The sequence below is a fragment of the Bos indicus genome, chromosome 4 (assembly GCF_029378745.1).
Source record: "Bos indicus isolate NIAB-ARS_2022 breed Sahiwal x Tharparkar chromosome 4, NIAB-ARS_B.indTharparkar_mat_pri_1.0, whole genome shotgun sequence".
NCBI classification, from domain to species: domain Eukaryota; kingdom Metazoa; phylum Chordata; class Mammalia; order Artiodactyla; family Bovidae; genus Bos; species Bos indicus.
Window position 1 is genome coordinate 55,882,781 of NC_091763.1, and position 19,943 is coordinate 55,902,723.

At 39.1% G+C, this 19,943-nt stretch overlaps 1 protein-coding gene across 1 annotated transcript in view; it reads left to right on the forward strand.

The window, feature by feature from the left end:
• Positions 1–6,088, forward strand: part of SAMTOR (S-adenosylmethionine sensor upstream of mTORC1) — a 78,070-nt gene extending 71,982 nt beyond the window's left edge. The window contains exon 5 of the mRNA XM_019959432.2: positions 2,852–6,088. Coding sequence (XP_019814991.2) covers positions 2,852–3,481 — 630 coding nt within the window. The 3' untranslated portion in view covers positions 3,482–6,088. The remainder of the gene's footprint in view (positions 1–2,851) is intronic.
• The last annotated feature ends 13,855 nt before the right edge of the window (positions 6,089–19,943 follow it).

Sequence of the window (19,943 nt, forward strand, 5' to 3'; positions counted from 1 at the left end):
GAAATAGATGTTTTTCTGGAACTCTCTTGCTTTTTACATGATCCAGCGGATGTTGGCAATTTGATCTGTAGTTCCTCTGCCTTTTCTAAAACCAGCTTGAACATCTGGAAGTTCACGGTTCACATATTGCTGAAGCCTGGCTTGGAGAATTTTGAGCATTATTTTACTAGCGTGTGAGATGAGTGCAATTGTGTGGTAGTTTGAGCATTCTTTGGCATTGCCTTTCTTTGGGATTGGAATGAAAACTGACCTTTTCCAGTCCTGTGGCCACTGCTGAGTTTTCCAAATTCGCTGGCATATTGAGTGCAGCACTTTTCACAGCATCATCTTTCGGGATTTGAAAGAGCTCAACTGGAATTCCATCACCTCCACTAGCGTTGTTCATAGTGATGCTTTCTAAGGCCCACTTGACTTCACATTTCAGGATGTCTAGCTCTAGGTCAGTGATCACACCATTGTGATTATCTGAGTTGTGAAGATCTTTTTTGTACAGTTCTTCTGTGTTTTCTTGCCACCTGTTCTTAATCACTTCTGCTTCTGTTAGGTCCATACCATTTCCGTCCTTTATTGAGCCCATCTTTGCATGAAATGTTCCTTTGGTATCTCTAATTTTCTTGAAGAGATCTCTAGTCTTTCCCATTCTGTTGTTTTCCTCTATTTCTTTGCATTGATGGCTGAGAAAGCCTTTCTTATCTCTTCTTGCTATTCTTTGGAACTCTGCATTCAGATCCTTATGTCTTTCCTTTTCTCCTTTGCTTTTCGCTTCTCTTTTTTCTTTTGTAAGGCCTCCCCAGACAGCCATTTTGCTTTTTTGCATTTCTTTTCCATGGGGACGGTCTTGATCCCTGTCTTCCTGTACAATGTCACAAACCTCATTCCATAGTTCATCAGGCACTCTTATCTATCAGATCTAGTTCCTTAAATCTATTTCTCACTTCCACTGTATAATCATAAGGGATTTGATTTAGGTCATACCTGAATGGTCTAGTGGTTTTCCCTACTTTCTTCAATTTAAGTCGGAATTTGGTAATAAGGAGTTCATGATCTGTCAGCTCTTCACTACTTATTGGGAAGAGCCAAATTCAAACCTCAGTATACTACTACACACCTATGACTATGATAAAATTTAAAAGTGTATGAGGAGTGTTGAGGAGTAGGTGGAGAAACTGGAACTCCCATAAACTCCTGGTAGAAATGTAAAATTCAGTGTAAGCACTTTTGAAAATAGTTCTGGAGTTTCTTTAAAAGTTAAACATGCACATGCTATATGATCCAGCCACTACTTTCTTCGATATTTGCCAGGACAATTGAAACATGTCCATTCAAAGACAAAACATGTCTGTTCAAAGACAGGCATGCTCATAGCAGGTCTAGTTGTTACTTCCAAAAATTAGAAACAACCAAGTTATCTATGAAAGGTATATTGAAAAACAAACCATGGTATATCTTTTATATAGTATCATACCTCAGCTATTTAAAAGCAGTAAACTGTCAATACATGCAAAAAAAAAAAAAAAAAAAGAATGAATCCCAAAATAATTGTGCTGTATGAAGGAAGCCAGGCAAAATAAGAGTACATTATTCTATACTATTCCACTTATGTTAAATTCTAGAAAATACACACTTGATCTATAGTGATAGAAATCACATCAGTGATTGCCTAGCGATGGGAAAGAACAGGGAGTATAAAAGGAAGGGCTATGTAAGGGGCACAAGAAAACTTTAGGGAGTGTTGGATCTGTTCTTAATTTGATTACAGTAGTGGTTTCGTAAGTGTATAAACATTAAAACTTATTAAAAACGTACACTTTAAATGTGTTGGATATTACTTTAGGTTGTACGTCAATTATACTTCAATAAAGCTATCCCTGTCTCCCCTCCAAAGGAACAAAAGAAGAAAAACAATAGTTTTCCATATAATAGAACTTTATGTATTGCTTTTCTTGATACATAGTCCAGATACTAATGTGACCAGCTTGTCTATACACTAACGAGGGACTAAGGTATTAGCTCATGTATTTGATAATTAACTAACTATTGTTTTATATAAGGATAGCTACTTTTATCTAATTTTAAAACTGCATTCTTATTCTTGATTATTTTCATACAATTTTAATATTCAGCAAATGATGCAGTGCTGTTTCTTGTAGTGTACTTCACGGTCACTTGACTCAGTTAATTAAATTTAATTTGTAGTTTATTTCAATAGATATATTATTAAAACTACTTTTGAGATGGTTAAAGTTAAGGATTGAAAAGATGCTTTACATGACTTTAAAAAGATTTGGTATTTTGCTTTTGTACAAATTTATAAATCCACTTTCATTGTCCTCTGACTTCTTTGGTTCATCTTCATTTCATAGTATTTCTTGTTTAAAATTATTTTTATACTAGCCTGTTTTAGGTAACTATAAATATAAATATGTATAAGTAGGTATGTATAAGTATGTATAGTATGTATGTATAAGTATGTATAAGTAGGTAACTATAAATATAAGTATGACTAACTGTAGAAATAAATCGTCCCTGTAAGTTCTTACCCAAGTTAAATTTCAAACAAAGCCTTAATATTTTAAAAAATATGTATTTAAAAAGTATTTTTTAATTGTTTCTCAGAAATACATTTTTTTAAATGATGACTAGAAATTCTCTAGGCTTTATTACTCTGAGATTTTTCTGAGTAAAATTTTGGTTGAATAACTCTGTGTAAGTGGAATAATTTAGAAGTGAAAGGTACATACTTAAAGCTTGAATTAAATAGAAATGCTGTGAAACAGTTTGGTTTAAAATTTGTGTAGTTCGATGCAAGTAATCTTAAAATTCTCAGTCTGCCTTGTTTTCCCTTTTGCAGAGTGTATATAAATGTGACTTCTTGAACTTGCAGCTTCAGCAACCACTCCAGCTTGCACAAGATGCTATAGATGCCTTTTTGAAGCAGCTGAAAAACCCTATTGATTCTCTTCCTGGAGAACTTTTCCACGTGGTTGTTTTCTCTCTTCTTCTTTCTTATTTTCCATCACCTTACCAGCGATGGATTTGCTGCAAGAAAGCCCATGAACTGTTAGTGTTAAATGGTTTATTGCTTATCATCACACCTGATTCCTCCCATCAGAACCGTCATGCTATGATGATGAAAAGCTGGAAGATTGCTATAGAGTCCCTGGGCTTTAAACGTTTCAAGTATTCAAAATTTTCACATATGCATCTGATGGCATTTAGAAAAACCTCCCTAAAAACCACAAGTGACTTGGTTAGTAGGAACTACCCAGGGATGTTATATATTCCTCAAGATTTCAACAGTATAGAAGATGAGGAATATTCTAACCCTTCCTGCTACGTTCGATCAGATATAGAAGATGAACAACTAGCATATGGTTTCACAGAGCTCCCTGATGCTCCATATGACTCAGATTCTGGAGAAAGTCAAGCCAGCTCTATTCCTTTCTATGAGCTAGAAGACCCTATATTACTTTTAAGTTAATATAAAAGCAAAAGACCCTTTCAATCCAGATTCCTAAACTTAATTGCTTACACTAATCAGAAATACTAACATGAACTCAGTACTTAAAACCTGGTTTGCATAGAAGAAATGCAAAGGTTTACAGAGTTTGCTATTTTTTTCTACTTCTGGATTTTAAAATTTATTCTTATAGAGAAAGCTTAATGTTTCATGCAGAGTGACTCCTGTCCTAGCAGAAACCACTGTTACTTAGCATTTAGCACTAAGATATTATAGAAAGGTACCTTTTTCTCTTTAGTGCTATTGTGAAAAATGAAGCATAATTTGCTATGTATTTTTATTTTCATCTTCTCAGTGTTGACTTAAACCATTGCAATGAGAAACTAAAATCTGTATGTAGAAAGCTGTAGATTGCACTTTGATGACTCACAAGTTAAATGTGACAGAGATAGATTGGTTTAGTAGTTTTGTGATGCACTTATCTTATTCTTTTTTTTCTAACTAAATTGTTACCTGTTATAGAAAGCCATTTTGGCTTTGTCTGATGATTCAACATTCCCTAGACCTTTTGGAATTGATGATGATTCTTTTTCTTTCTTGCTCATTTGGCAACATCAGACATTGGGGATCTATTTCCCCCAACGTACATATTCTAATTTGATTAGCACAGTACAGTAAACACCATTGCCAAAATAGAGTTTCCATGTCCTTCTTGTTGATTTGGGCATTGGTGGTGAGTATATTTAACTGTGAGAATTCACTTTTACTTTTTTTAAATTTAGGTTTCATTACAAAATTTTCTATTTAAGCAAGGAACAATATAATACTCGATACTGACCTAACACACCTTTGTGAAAGGGTTTGCACTTGTAAGAGAGCTTATGTTCTACCTAGACCAACCTTAATAGGGTCTTCACCTTTCCATTAAGGAGGTGCTGCACTACAAGTCTGGAAACTATATAGAAAATTTTTAAATTAACCCTCTGCTGGTAATCTCATAAAATGGTTTTGACCTTTCGGTATTCTAGTTTCTATCTAAAGCCCTAGCAGAAATTTGTCTTTGAATATATAAACATTAGTTGGCTGTGGGAATTTTCCCTTTCCACATTGATAAATGCCTTTCTGTGTTTCTGAATCAGAAGCAAATGATTAAGGAGAAATATATGTCCAACAAGACAAGATCAGTTTAAATGTTTAAATGGCTAAGAACATTTAGTCCACATTGTCTTGTCAGCCAGCAATTGTCATGTAAACTATCATTTTTAAGAGTGCCACTGTGTGGATTTTTTTTTTCAAGTGGTTATTACATTAAAATTACCTCATACTGAGGTTTTTGCACTGAAATATCACAGTTTCAGATTTCATGGTTAATGTTGTGTGTGTGTGTTTTTAAAGGAAACTTGCATTTTCAATAGTTGATCCTAAATTCATAAACTGCACTTCTTTACTCTGGTAAAAGTGTTTTTGTGCTTATTGTGAATTGCTGTAGTTAACTTTGAATGTCAAACTTTATTTAGAAATACAAAATTTACCCTGTAAGATATAAATGGCTGAGTGTGTGTACCCAATATTACAAATTAAATTTCAAATTCTAAATTAATGAAAGTAACAAGATTGTAATTAACCTAAAAGTCAGTTGAGTAAATGCAATAAATATTGGTTGCTCAAATGTGCCAGAAGTAACTTGAAGTTTTGCATTTACTTTCAATAACTAAGATTACTTAATTATAAAGAAAAATTAAGACTTTCTTTCCAGTTAAGCACTACAGGTCAAATCTTGTAGCTCACCCAAAAGAAGGAGGGGGAAAAAAAAAAATTACTGTGTTCAGGGTAACATAGAAATGTGTGTTGGTAGTACCCCCTTTAGCATACAGTCATTTTCTGTGATTGGGCTAAATGCCATCCTAAGGGCAAAGGAAACAACATACAAAACAAAAGTCCTTTGAAAGTAAATGAAAACCGTACTTTTGAGAGGCTGGTATAAGTATTTGACCTTGGATTTAGCCTTTGTGTTACAGCTAAAATGTTGGTGCTATAAAATCTTCTGATTGTTTACAGATGTTGATTCTGCTTATGCTCCAAAGTGTGCATGGTGTATTTTAAATAGTACTTTAAAGAAATATCTCTTTATAAAAACCTATACTCTGATTTAGTATAAGTTTGTTTGGATATATAAATCTCATTTGTTATTGTAAATTCATCTTCAAAATTAGGTTGGCGCAGGATTTAAACTAATATGTATTAATATCCACCAAAGCCAATTTAACATATAAATGTTAAAATGTAAGCATTCCTGTGGCTCGGAGCCAGATTCTCTACATAAGGACAAGAGAAGTCCATAGAGCCTTCTAATACCGTATGGGTACTCTTGAAAATGATTTCATTTGGATATAAAGTTAAGGGGCCTCCTGTCACATTCACAACAGTATTCTCCAAAACAATTTGATGTTTCAAAAACAAATGATCATTTGCTTGGTTTCTTCAGGATTATGACTAGATCAAGTGGTTTATACGGTAGTTGCCAAGTGGTGGGAGGTGGCTTACCTGAAAATGTATGTTTGTGTTTGTTGTATTTTTTCACATTTTGTGAACAAAGCACATTTATTAAAAATTTTAAATTTTCTAATATTCATTGTCTATTATTTACAAATTGAAAGTTTTGTGGTCTTGACCTAATCTCACTAAGTGATTTTAGAATTAGGGAGCAATTTAAAACTTAAATGACTTCGAATTTTCTAGCTGGTTTCATCTAGTCCAGTCCCTTAATTTCATAAATTCATTCACTGAGATTCAGAGAGCTCAAGTGACCTCCCTATTGTCATACTATTTACCAACGAGCGAGGACAACCACCAACATAAATTCTTGTTCATTATTTGTCAACTATATCATATCCTACTTTCCTTGAAAATTACATCCAAGATAAATTACCTAAGTATGAGTTATTTTAGGGCAGCAGATGGGTTTCTCACGATGTGAAGGAATTCTTTATTCTCGGAAGAAACATTTGAATTCTACCATGTACAATATGCTGGGGAAATAGCAGGGTGTGGTATGTTCACAGCCCCCTGCTTTCATGGAACGTGATCTAATGAAGATGACAAGCATTCTACATGGAGTTAATATCAGTATCTAGGAATGATTGCCTACTGCTCCTATACCTTTGCCCCTGCTTAACTCCATTAATTTGTTTCATAAAAATTGAAAAGTTTAAAAAAAAAAGTTGTAAGACAAAAACTGTTTAGCAAATCACAAACATATTGTAGATAAAAGGGATATATTGTTCATCCCTCTAGAAGAGTGCAAACTAAAATTCTGATTGTAAAAGGCAAGAAAAAAATAGAACTGAGCTTTTGCTCCATTTTCCCACACTTTTCTGAGCACAGGGCTGCAATGGTGTTCCTCTTCAAGAGTTTACATACTAGGTAAGAGAAATGTAGACAAGATTTGGGTCCTTCTTAGTGTTGGAAATTATTAGCAAATGACTCAGATGGTAAAGACTCTGCCTGCAGTGCAGCAGATCTGGTTTGATCCCTGGGTTGGGAAGACCCCCTGGAGAGGGGAATGGCAACACATTCTAGTATTCTTGCCTGGAGAATGCTATGGACAAAGGAGCCTGGTGGCTACAGTCCAAGGGTCGCAAAGAGTTGGACACGACTGAGCAAATAACTTTACTTAAAGGTGAAAAACATTCTTCTAAATTACTGGTCCAAAAAAGCATAGTACAAACGTTTATTACAAAGAATGTTGGTATCATGATAATTTTATTCTTCCTCAAAACCAGAATGTCCATAACAGTTTAAAAATTCAAATCCATGATCCACTAAACACAAAGCTCCCAAGATTGTTAGTGGTGGCCCATGTGGTTGCAAAGAGTCAGATGAGACTGAGCACTCACACACATAACACAAATTACATAATACCCAACAAACTACCATGCTACAATAGCTAATATTTTAGTTAAGGACCTCTAGATGTTACCAAAGGAGAAAAGTAATTAGGTTTTCTAAACCCTATTTTGTCTTCAGTTCAGTCACTCAAGTCATGTCCGACTCTTCGCAGCCCTATGGACTGCAGCACGCCAGGCCTCCCTGTCTATCACCAACTCCTGGAGTTTACTCAAACTCATGTCCATTAAGTCGGTGATGCCAGTGAGCAATCTCATCCTCTGTTGTCCCCTTCTCCTCCCTCCTTCAATCTTATCAGGGTCTTTTCAAATGAGTCAGTTATTTGCATCAGGTGGCCACAGTATTGGAGTTTCAGCTTCAGCATCAGTCCTTCCAATGAATATTCAGGACTGATTTCCTTTAGGATGGACTGTTTCCCCATCTATATGCCATGAGGTGATAGGACCAGATGTCATGATCTTAGTTTTCTGAATGTTGAGTTTTAAGCCAACTTTTTTCACTCTCCTCTTTCATCAAGAGGCTCTTTAGTTCTTCACTTTCTGCCATAAGGGTGGTGTCATCTGCATATCTGAGGTTACTGATATTTCTCCCAGCAATCTTGATTCCAGTTTGTGCTTCATCCAGCCCAGCGTTTCTCATGATGTAATCTGCATGAAAGTTAAATAAGCAGGGTGACAATATACAGCCTTGAAGTACTCCTTTACCAATTGGGAACCAGTCTGTTGTTCCATGTCCAGTTCTAACTGTTGCTTCCTGACCTGCATACAAATTTCTCAAGAGGCAGGTCAGGTGGTCTAGTATTCCCATCTCTTGATGGACTTTCCAGTTTGTTGTGATCTACACAGTAAAAGGCTTTGACACAGTCAATAAAGCAGATGTTTTTCTGGAACTCTCTTGCTTTTTACATGATCCAGCGGATGTTGGCAATCTGATCTCTGGTTCCTCTGCCAATTCTAAACCCAATTTTCTAAACCCAATTTCTAAACCCAATGAACTGAACCTTGTTCAAGTTCACGATTCACATACTGTTGAAGCCTGGCTTAGACAATTTTGAGCATTACTAGTGTGTGAGATGAGTGCAATTGTGCAATAGTTTGAGCATTCTTTGGTATTGCCTTTCTTTGGGATTGGGATGAAAACTGACCTTTTCCAGTCCTGTGGCCACTGCTGAGTTTTCCAAATTTGCTGGCATATTGAGTGCAGCACTTTCACAGCATCATCTTAGGATTTACAATAGCTCAACTGGAATTCCATCACCTCCACTAGCTTTGTTCGTAGTGATGTTTCCTAAGGCCCACTTGACTTCGCATTCTAGGATGTCTGGCTCTAGATGAGGGATCACAACATTCTGATTATCTGGGTCATGAAGATCTTTTTTGCATAGTTCTGTGTATTCTTGCCATCTGTTCTTAATATCTTCTGCTTCTGTTAGGTCCATACTATTTCTGTCCTTTATTGTGCCCATCTTTTCATGAAGTGTTCCCTTTGTATCTCTAATTTTCTTGAAGAGATCTGTAGTCTTTCCCATTCTATTGTTTTCCTCTGTTTCTTTGCATTGATCATGGAGGAAGGCTTTCTTATCTCTCCTTGCTATTCTTTGGAACTCTGCATTCAGATGGGTATATCTTGCCTTTTCTCCTTTGCCTTTCACTCCTCTTCTTTTCACAGCTATTCGTAAGGCCTCCTCAGACAACCATTTTGCCTTTCTGCATTTCTTTTTCTTGGGGATGGTCTTGATCCCTGCCTTCTGTACAACGTCACAAACCTCTGTCCATAGTTCTTCAGGCACTCTGTCTACCAGATCTAATTCCTTGAATTATTTTGTCTTAGAGAAATTCAAACCATTAACACTTGGATTCAATTTATTTTAAAGTCAGATTTAAATGTGTGTTTCATCCCAGATTTGTTTCAGAATGAGCTTGGTAGTTTAGTATGTATTTTTCAAATAAGAATTTTGTTACAGGTGGAACTACTGAGTAGTAATTTTGAGTCTATATAAGCAGTGTTCAACTGTGAATTTTATTTTTAAACATAACACCTTTGGTCAATTAATAGAAAGCTATTCCACTTTTTGCAATAATATAAAACATTTATTATTAATGTCACTAATTGTCTTTAATAATTGAATATATTGGTAACTGTTTTCCATAGTGTGTGTGTGTGTGTGTGTGTGTGTGTGTGTGTGTGTGAAAGAGAATCACTCAGCAGTGTCTGACTATATGTAACCCTAGGGTCTGTAGCCCACCAGGCTCCTCTGTCCATGGAATTCTCCAGACAAGAATACTGGAGTGGGTTGCCATTCCATTCTCCAGGAAATTTTCCCAACCCAGGGACTGAACCTGGGTCTCCTGCATTGCAGGCAGACTCTTTACTATCTGAACTACCAGGGAAGCATTATATTTTAACAATTTCTAAGATTGGGCCTATCAGCAGTACCAAAAATGAAACCTGTTTTTGATATTAAAATAAAATATGAAGAATTAGGCTATAAGCTTATATGCAGAGTACATCATGCGAGCCGGGCTGGATGAAGCACAAGCTAGAATCAGGATTGCAGGGAGAAATATCAATTACCTCAGATATGCAGATGACACCACCCTTATAGCAGAAAGTGAAGTGGAATATAAGAGCCTCTGGATAAAGGTGAAAGAGAAGAGTGAAAAAGCTGGCTTAAAACCCAACATTCAAAAAAACTTAAGATCATGGCAAATAGATGGAGAAACAATGGAAACAGTGATACTTTATTTTCTTGGGCTCCAAAATCACTGCAGATTGTGACTGAAGCCATGAAATTAAAAGATGCTTGCTCCTTGGAAGAAAAGCAATGACAAACCTAGACAGCATATTAAAAAGCAGAGATGTTACTCTGCCTACAAAGGTCCATAGTCAAAGGTATGGTTTTTCCAGTAGTCATGTACGAATGTGAGAGATGGACAATAAAAAAGGCTGAGAACCAAAGAATTGATGCCTTCAAACTGCAGTGCTGGAGAAGACTCTTAAAATTCCCTTGGACTGCATGCAGAACAAACCAGTCAATCCTAAAGGAAATCTACCCTGAATATTCATTGGAAAGACTGATGCTCCAGTACTTTGGCCACCTGATGCAAAGAGCCAACTTATTGGAAAGACCCTGATGCTGGGAAAGATTGAAGGCAGGAAGAGAAGGAGATGACAAAAGATGAGATGGTTGGATAGCATCCCTGACTCAAGGGACTTAAGTTTGAGCAAACGCTGGGAAATGGCGAAAGACAGGGAAGCCTGGTGTGCTACAGTCCACGGGATCGCAAAGAGTCGGACACGACTGAGCCACTGAACAGTAACAGGTGACTTGCAGAACCATCTCTTGAATTTGTCGTTAATAATTAGAAGACTGTAAAACATAAATTTGTTTTTATTGTTGGATTCTAATGCCCATGTAAACCATAATAGTAGTAGGAAACATTACTCAAAAGACAAAACAATGCCTGAATGTGTTTCTTGGCTCTGGGCCTATTTACAACTCTTCACAAAGAGCCAGGATAATACACATACATCTTTGAATTGCATGTATATCTAACCTGTTGAAGGGGCAGTCACAACCAAGTAAATCAGTATAGTCTACTTACGACATTTTTTCCATATACCTTTGAGCTGGTGTGGGGAGAATCAGATATTGAGGCGAATGACTTGTCACAGAGATATATTCCACTTGAGGCTATTATAGATCTCCATAAGTTATTTACATTTATACCCTAGACCTACAAATCTTTCTTACAGTTAACTAATGCCACTTTAGCTATTCCCATTCTCTTCTTCCAAGGAAAAAGAATACAAACATGGCCATGGCCATTATTAATTTAGTTCTCCTTCAAACTCCTGTCCCCTGTTTGGATGTGAGTTTGCCCACACATGCTAAAACATGTAGGAAAGATGAAGTAATTCAGAAATAATAATAGTTTTTAAATCACCCCAGGCCTTTTCACTAGGAATCTAGGAGATAACATGTTTCCCAAAGCAGGCCTAGAAGTAAAAATTCATGATTGCTGGAAAGAAGAGAAGTAAGCAGGCTAAATCCCTGGAGCCTGCCTATAAGTATAAGCCTGCTTAGGAAACAGACTTGAGCCAGAGGGTCTAATGGCTTGACTGTAAAAAGGAACTTACATGTTTTTTTAGTTTCATTGAAATATGAGTATAGATCAAAGTACCAGAGTGCAGGTTACTTGGAAAGTAGGAAGTCAGGAATTTGAAAGTTAAGAAGATAAAACCTTGATCGCAAAAGATCAGGAGCTTGTGTAAGCAGAAATATCAAGGTAGGAGGGACCCCAGTGACCTGGAGAATGATGCCAACTGGAATGAGCTACAGAATAGGAGCTAGACTGTCAAACCATCTCCTTAGCCTTGCTTGATTCATCAATTGAAGCTTCATTACTACACTATTACACTAGACTAGGTACTGTAAGGAATAAATATCTGTGCTCTTTAGGACTGAAAATATAACTGAAGAAAAGAAATTCATTAGCACTAATATAAAGCAAGAAAAACTTTAAAGAAAAATTTTACAATTGAAGAATAGCATATCCTGGCCCTGTTGCATCTAGTGGTACATAGCAATGAAATCTGTTCATGAAATTGTGGCACACGGTTCATAACCAGTTTAGATGCAATTTATCTAAATATGGGTATCTCTCATCATGGAAGTACCAAATGTAAGTGATGCCCGTCCCTGCATTATTTCCAAAATATCAAAGAAGCGGCTTCCTTTGTGGCTCAATGGTAAAGAATTTATCTGCCAATGCAAGAGACAAAGTTTTGATCCCCGATCCGGGAAGATCCCACATGTCGCAGAGCAACTAAGACTGTGCGCCACAACTACTGAAGCCCGCAATCCCTACAGCCTGTGCTCTGCAACGAGAAGCCACCGAGGAGAAGCTCACACGCGGGAACTAGAGAGTAGCCCCCGCTTGTCGAAACTAGAGAGAAAGACCATGCAGCAATGATGACCCAGCACAGCCAAAAATAAAATAACTTTTCTTAAATGTCAAAGGAAAATTAGCAAAACAAACAAACAAAAAAAATATTTCAAAGACAATACATTCTGCAGCTGAAAATGTAGTTCATTGGCAGCGGTAGCACAGAATGATTCCTTTCTGGCAAGAAAATCAGCAGTATTAGTTAAGAGTCCTAAAAACATTCATATTCTTTAACCCATCTAGGAATCTATCAAAATAATAATCAGAAATGTAATAATATCACAAATGCAATGAGCTTAAGTGCTCACCACTATAGTATTTTCAATAGTAAAAAGCAAATGCATCCTCAACTTTTAAATTAAGGAAAATTTTCACTAAATCATGGTTCAGCACATGATCAAAAATCTATCATCATTGATACAGTAGACAGGGCTTCCCTGGTGGCTCAGTGGTAAAAAATTTGCCTGCAATGCAGGAGAGGCAGGAGATGCAAAGTTAGTTAAGTTAGCTAAGCTCTGGAAAAGACTGCTTCTTGTCATCTATTATTTTTCCTCCCTTATTTCTCAGAAAGACAACTCTGGTTTTTGGATGGGGTTGTGGCCACTCAAAAACATGGCACATTTCCCAGACTCTATAAATGCTAAATACTGGTCAGTGTGACGTAAGCGGAAGTGTCTTATACAGCTTCTAAGAAGTGTCATTAAAGTAGGGGTGAGGGGGAATACTCTTGCCTCTTGTACTTCCTTCTTCCTGTTGATGAGAATTCAGAAGTGACAGATGGAAATTAAGCAGCCATCTGCCCTGAACAGAAGGGCAACAAGGGGGAAGGGATCAGGAACTTTAACACTGAGGAGCACCACATCTGCTCTGGAACACCTACTTCTAGAAATAAACTTCCATGAAGTCATTTATGAGCTTTCTGATACATACATCTGAACATAATCTGAAAATCTGGGGTCTATGCTTTGGGTTTCTGATTCAGTTGACCTGGGGGGGTAGGTCCTGATAATCTGCATTTCTAACACTTGGAGAATCACTACACTAACGGAACTAATAACTCAGTGGTGCTCAACCCTTGCTTCATGTTAGAATCACTGGGGAGGTGAAAGGGAGGGTTTTTTAAAACACACACAGTCTACCTGGGACTCAGTGCAGAGGAGACTCTAATTGATCTGGACTGTATGGGTGTGTAGGCTAAAGATCTTCCAGATGATTATAGTAAGTGTACTAGGACTAAACACTGTAATCCTTTCCCTGCTTACTCTGAACAGCAACAATGAGACTGTGTTTCCTGTAGAGAAGAATGGTAGAAAGTTGTACTTGATGGCCTAGGACTTGAAGCCCAAAGACTGAGGTTTAAGTCCCTGCCCTGGGACAGTGTAGTTTCTCTGGACCTTGGATACTTTATCTATAAAATGGTGATGAAAATCTTTACATCATTGTGTTTTTGTAAAGATTTGATTATATGTTTGAGGTGAAATAATTGTGATCTCAAAGTATTACATAGAAATAAAAAGGAATCAGGCTGAGAAGATTGCTTATGGAGAACCTAAGTTGATTTAGCCCTAGAACAGGATTGAAGAATTGAAAGTAGGAGAAAAATGAGAGAAAACTTACATATAATAGGATAATTATTATCCTAAATAATAGGAGCCATCTGTGACCCCCTTTCTACACAGGACTGAAATGGTAAGATCATCCATTCCCCCTGCCATGGGTGCTGCCCCCTCCTCTTTTTTTTTTAAATTATGCTTCTATTTTCAACAGGTGTTCTTAATCTGAAGTAACTCCTCTGGTGAAATTCCTGGCCTGGAGCACACAGATCTTGCCTGCAGAGAAGCAAGTGTTGGAAGAATGGATGTCCCAGTTAGGATCATTACACTGTCATCAGCAACTGCAGCTTGAATTCTGTCACTGAAATAGTTCCCAGGTGGCTGTTTCATATCCAGGTGTTTGGCTATCCATGTGGCTGATGGCCAAGAACTCACCCTAATACTTCTAGTTCTCAGATAAATGGCACCAGGCAAGGGGTTGGGGCTTAGAACATACCCCTCAAGGCCTCCAGTGCCATATTAGGAAGTTTGGACTTAATTTTTCTAGTTTGTATAACTCACTGATTTTAATACAAGAAGTGACACAGAGTGTCTGCAGAGTATATCTGTCAGGGGCCTCGTGTGGTGGGTTAGGCTATGGTAAGGCTGACAAGGAAGTGACCAGCATAGAAGTTACTAAAGTAATTCAGGGTCAATGCCTCACCTCAGATAGTGGCAGTGCAAGTTGCTCAGATCAGATCAGTCACTTAGTCGTGTCCAACTCTTTGCAACCCCATGAATCGCAGCACGCCAGGCCTGCCTGTCCATCACCAACTCCCAGAGTTCACTCAGACTCACATCCATCGAGTCAGTGATGCCATCCAGCCATCTCATCCTCTGTCGTCCCCTTCTCCTCCTGCCCCCAATCCCTCCCAGCATCAGAGTCTTTTCCAATGAGTCAACTTTTCCCATGAGGTGGCCAAAGTACTGGAGTTTCAGCTTTAGCATCATTCCTTCCAAAGAAATCCCAGGGCTGATCTCCTTCAGAATGGACTGGTTGGATCTCCTTGCAGTCCAAGGGATTCTCAAGAGTCTTCTCCAACACCACAGTTCAAAAGCATCAATTCTTCGGCGCTCAGCCTTCTTCACAGTCCAACTCTCACATCCATACATGACCACTGGAAAAACCATAGCCTTGACTAGACGGACCTTTGTTGGCAAAGTAATGTCTCTGCTTTTGAATATGCGATCTAGGTTGGTCATAACTTTCCTTCCAAGGAGTAAGCGTCTTTTAATTTCATGGCTGCAGTCACCATCTGTAGTGATTTTGGAGCCCAGAAAAATAAAGTCTGACACTGTTTCCACTGTTTCCCCATCTATTTCCCATGAAGTGATGGGACCGGATGCCATGATCTTCATTTTCTGAATGTTGAGCTTTAAGCCAACTTTTTCACTCTCCACTTTCACTTTCATCAAGAGGCTTTTGAGTTCCTCTTCACTTTCTGCCACAAGGGTGCTGTATCTGCATATCTGAGGTTATTGATATTTCTCCCGGCAATCTTGATTCCAGCTTGTGTTTCTTCCAGTCCAGTTTCTCATGATGTACTCTGCATATAAGTTAAATAAGCAGGGTGACAATATACAGCCTTGATGAATTCCTTTTCCTATTTGGAACCAGTCTGTTGTTCCATGTCCAGTTCTAACTGTTGCTTCCTGACCTGCATACAAATTTCTCAAGAGGCAGATCAGGTGTTCTGGTATTCCCATCTCTTTCAGAATTTTCCACAGTTTTTTGTGATCCACATAGTCAAAGGCTTTGGCATAGTCAATAAAGCAGAAATAGGTGTTTTTCTGGAACTCTCTTGCTTTTTCCATGATCCAGCACATGTTGGCAATTTGATCTGTGGTTCCTCTGCCTTTTCTAAAACCAGCTTGAACATCAGGAAGTTCACGGTTCACATATTGCTGAAGCCTGGCTTGGAGAATTTTCAGCATTACTTTACTAGCGTGTGAGATGAGTGCAATTGTGTGGTAGTTTGAGCATTCTTTGGCATTGCCTTTCTTTGGGATTGGAATGAAAACTGACCTTTTCCAGTCCTGTGGCCACTGCTGAGTTTTCCAAATTTGCTGGCATATTGAGTGCAGCACTTTCACAGCATCATCTTTCGGGATTCGAAAGAGCTCAACTGGAATTCCATCACCTCCACTAGCTTTGTTCGTAGTGATGCTTTCTAAGGCCTACTTGACTTCACATTCCAGGATGTCTGGCTCTAGGTCAGTGATCATACCATCGTGATTATCTGGGTCGTGAAGATCTTTTTTGTACAGTTCTTCTGTGTATTCTTGCCATCTGTTCTTAATATCTTCTGCTTCTCTTAGGTTCATCCATTTCTGTCCTTTATTGAGCCCATCTTTGCATGAAATGTTCCTTTGTTATCTCTGATTTTCTTGAAGAGATCCCTAGTCTTTCCCATTTGTTGTTTTCCTCTATTTCTTTGCATTGATGGCTGAAGAAGGCTTTCTTATCTCTTCTTGCTATTCTTTGGAACTCTGCCTTCAGATGCTTATGTCTTTCCTTTTCTCCTTTGCTTTTCACTTCTCTTCTTTTCACAGCTATTTGTAAGGCCTCCCCAGACAGCCATTTTGCTTTTTTGCATTTCTTTTCTATGGGAATGGTCTTGATCCGTGTCTCCTGTACAATGTCACGAACCTCATTCCATAGTTCATCAGGCACTCTATCTATCAGATCTAGGCCCTTAAATCTATTTCTCACTTCCACTGTATAATCATAAGGGATTTGATTTAGGTCATACCTGAATGGTCTAGTGGTTTTCCCTACTTTCTTCAGTTTAAGTCTGAATTTGGCAATAAGGAGTTCATGATCTGAGCCATAGTCAGCTTACGGTCTTGTTTTTGCTGACTGTATAGAGCTTCTCCATCTTTGGCTGCAAAGAATATAATCAATCTGATTTCGGTGTTGACCATCTGGTAATGTCCATGTATAGAGTCTTCTCTTGTGTTGTTGGAAGAGGGTGTTTGTTATGACCAGTGCATTTTCTTGGCAAAACTCTATTAGTCTTTGCCCTGCTTCATTCTGTATTCCAAGGCCAAATTTGCCTGTTACTCCAGGTGTTTCTTGACTTTCCACTTTTGCATTCCAGTCCCCTATAATGAAAAGGACATCTTTTTTGGGTGTTAGTTCTAAAAGGTCTTGTAGGTCTTCATAGAACCTTTCAACTTCAGTGTTACTGGTTGGGGCATAGACTTGGATTACTGTGATATTGAATGGTTTGCCTTGGAAACGAACAGAGATCATTCTGTCGTTTTTGAGATTGCATCCAAGTACTGCATTCGGACTCTTTTGTTGACCATGATGGCTACTCCATTTCTTCTGAGGGATTCCTGCCCACAGTAGTAGATATAATGGTCATCTGAGTTAAATTCACCCATTCCAGTCCATTTCAGTTCTCTGATTCCTAGAATGTCGACATTCACTCTTGCCATCTCTTGTTTGACCACTTCCAATTTGCCTTGATTCATGGACCTGACATTCCAGGTTCCTATGCAATATTGCTCTTTACAGCATCGGACCTTGCTTCTATCACCAGTCACATTCACAGCTGGGTATTGTTTTTGCTTTGGCTCCATCCCTTCATTCTTTCTGGAGTTATTTCTCCACTGATCTCCAGTAGCATATTGGGCACCTACTGACCTGGGTAGTTTCTCTTTCAGTATCCTATTGTTTTGCCTTTTCATACTGTTCATGGGGTTCTCAAGGCAAGAATACTGAAGTGGTTTGCCATTCCCTTCTCCAGTGGACCACATTCTGTCAGATCTCTCCACCATGACCCGCCCATCTTGGGTTGCCCCATGGGCATGGCTTAGTTTCATTGAGTTAGACAAGGCTGTGGTCCTAGTGTGATTAGATTGACTAGTTTTCTGTGAGTATGGTTTCATTGTGTTTGCCCTTGGATGCCCTCTTGCAACACCTACCATCTTACTTGGGTTTCTCTTACCTTGGGCGTGGGGTATCTCTTCACGGCTGCTCCAGCAAAGCACAGCCATTGCTCCTTACCTTGGATGAGGGGTATCTCCTCACCACCGCCCTTCCTGACCTTCAACGTGGGATAGGAAATGATAAATGCAAGAAATATGGTGAATGAATATAAGCAGCACTTGGCCTTCACAATGATCAGGTCCTTTTAGTAAATGCTGGCAGATTTCAAAAACTGAAGATGAGTGAGACGTACTTATCTCCTCCCTCAGCCCTACATAGGGTTCTACAATGAAAGCAAGTCTCAGACAGAATGCTGCTGCTGCTACTGCTGCTAAGTCACTTCAGTCGCATCTGACTCTGTGCGACCCCATAGACAGCAGCCCGCCAGGCTCCCCCGTCCCTGGGATTCTCCAGGCAAGAACACTGAAGTGGGTTGCCATTTCCTTCTCCAATGCAAGAAAGTGAAAAGTGAGAGTGAAGTTGCTCAGTCGTGTCCGATTCTTCGCTACCCCATGGACTGCAGCCTACCAGGCTCCTCCGTCCATGGGATTTTCCAGGTAAGAGTTCTGGAGTGGTGTGCCATTGCCTTCTCTGCTCAGACAGAATAGTACTACACAAATATTTAGCAACAAGCAGCCACACAAAATAACAGCACACAGACAATATTTTGTGACAAAGTACAAAACAGAAGTCTAGACTCCAAAGGAGCCACTCTGATGGATGTCCCTCTGCTAGACTCAACAGACATACCACATTTATGCAAAGACAGAAGTGCCTGTATAAAAGTCACATATCCTGACTACCAGTTATTTCCACAATGAAAAATTCTAATCTTTTATTCTAATTAACATACCTCTAGTGAAGATCTCTGGTTCCAAACAGGAAAAGGAGTTCATCAAGGCTGTGTATTGTCACTCTGTTTATTTAACTTATATGCATGAGAAACGCTGGACTGGAAGAAACACAAGCTGGAATCAAGACTGCCGGGAGAAATATCAATCACCTCAGATATGCAGATGACACCACCCTTATGGCAGAAAGTGAAGAGGAACTCAAAAACCTCTTGATCAAAGTGAAAGGGGAGAGTGAAAAAGTTGGCTTAAAGCTCAACATTCAGAAAATGAAGATCATGGCATCCGGTCCCATCACTTCATGGGAAATAGATGGGGAAACAGTGTCAGACTTTATTTTTTGGGGCTCCAAAATCACTGCAGATGGTGACTGCAGCCATGAAATTAAAAGACTCTCACTCCTTGGAAGGAAAGTTATGACCAACCTAGATAGCATATTCAAAAGCAGAGACATTACTTTGCCAACAAAGGTCCGTCTAGTCAAGGCTATGGTTTTTCCAGTGGTCATGTATGGATGTGAGAGTTGGACTGTGAAGAAGGCTGAGCGCTGAAGAATTGATGTTTTTGAACTGTGGTGTTGGAGAAGACTCTTGAGAATCCCTTGGACTGCAAGGAGATCCAACCAGTCCATTCTGAAGGAGATCAGCCCTGGGGTTTCTTTGGAAGGAATGATGCTAAAGCTGAAATTCCAGTACTTTGGCCACCTCATGCGAAGAGGTAACTCATTGGAAAAGACTCTGATGCTGGGAGGGATTGGGGGCAGGAGGAGAAGGGGACGACAGAGGATGAGATGGCTGGATGGCATCACTGACTCGATGGATGTGAGTCTCAGTGAACTCTCGGAGTTGGTGGTGGACAGGGAGGCCTGGCGTGCTTCGATTCATGGGGTCGCAAAGAGTCGGACACGACTGAGTGACTGATCTGATCTGATCTGAGTGAAGATCTACTTACTGATATTGTAGGCACTCGGGGAAGGCAGTGGCAACCCAATCCAGTACTCTTGCCTGGAAAATCCCATGGACGGACGAGCCTGGTAGGCTGCAGTCCATGGGGTCGCTAAGAGTCGGACACGACTGAGCGACTTCACTTTCACTTTTCACTTGCATGCATTGGAGAAGGAAATGGCAACCCACTCCAGCGTTCTTTCCTGGAGAATCCCAGGGACGGCGGAGCCTGGTGGGCTGCCAGGGGGTCGCACAGTGTCAGACACGACTGACGCGACTTAGCAGCAGCAGCAGCAGCAGCATT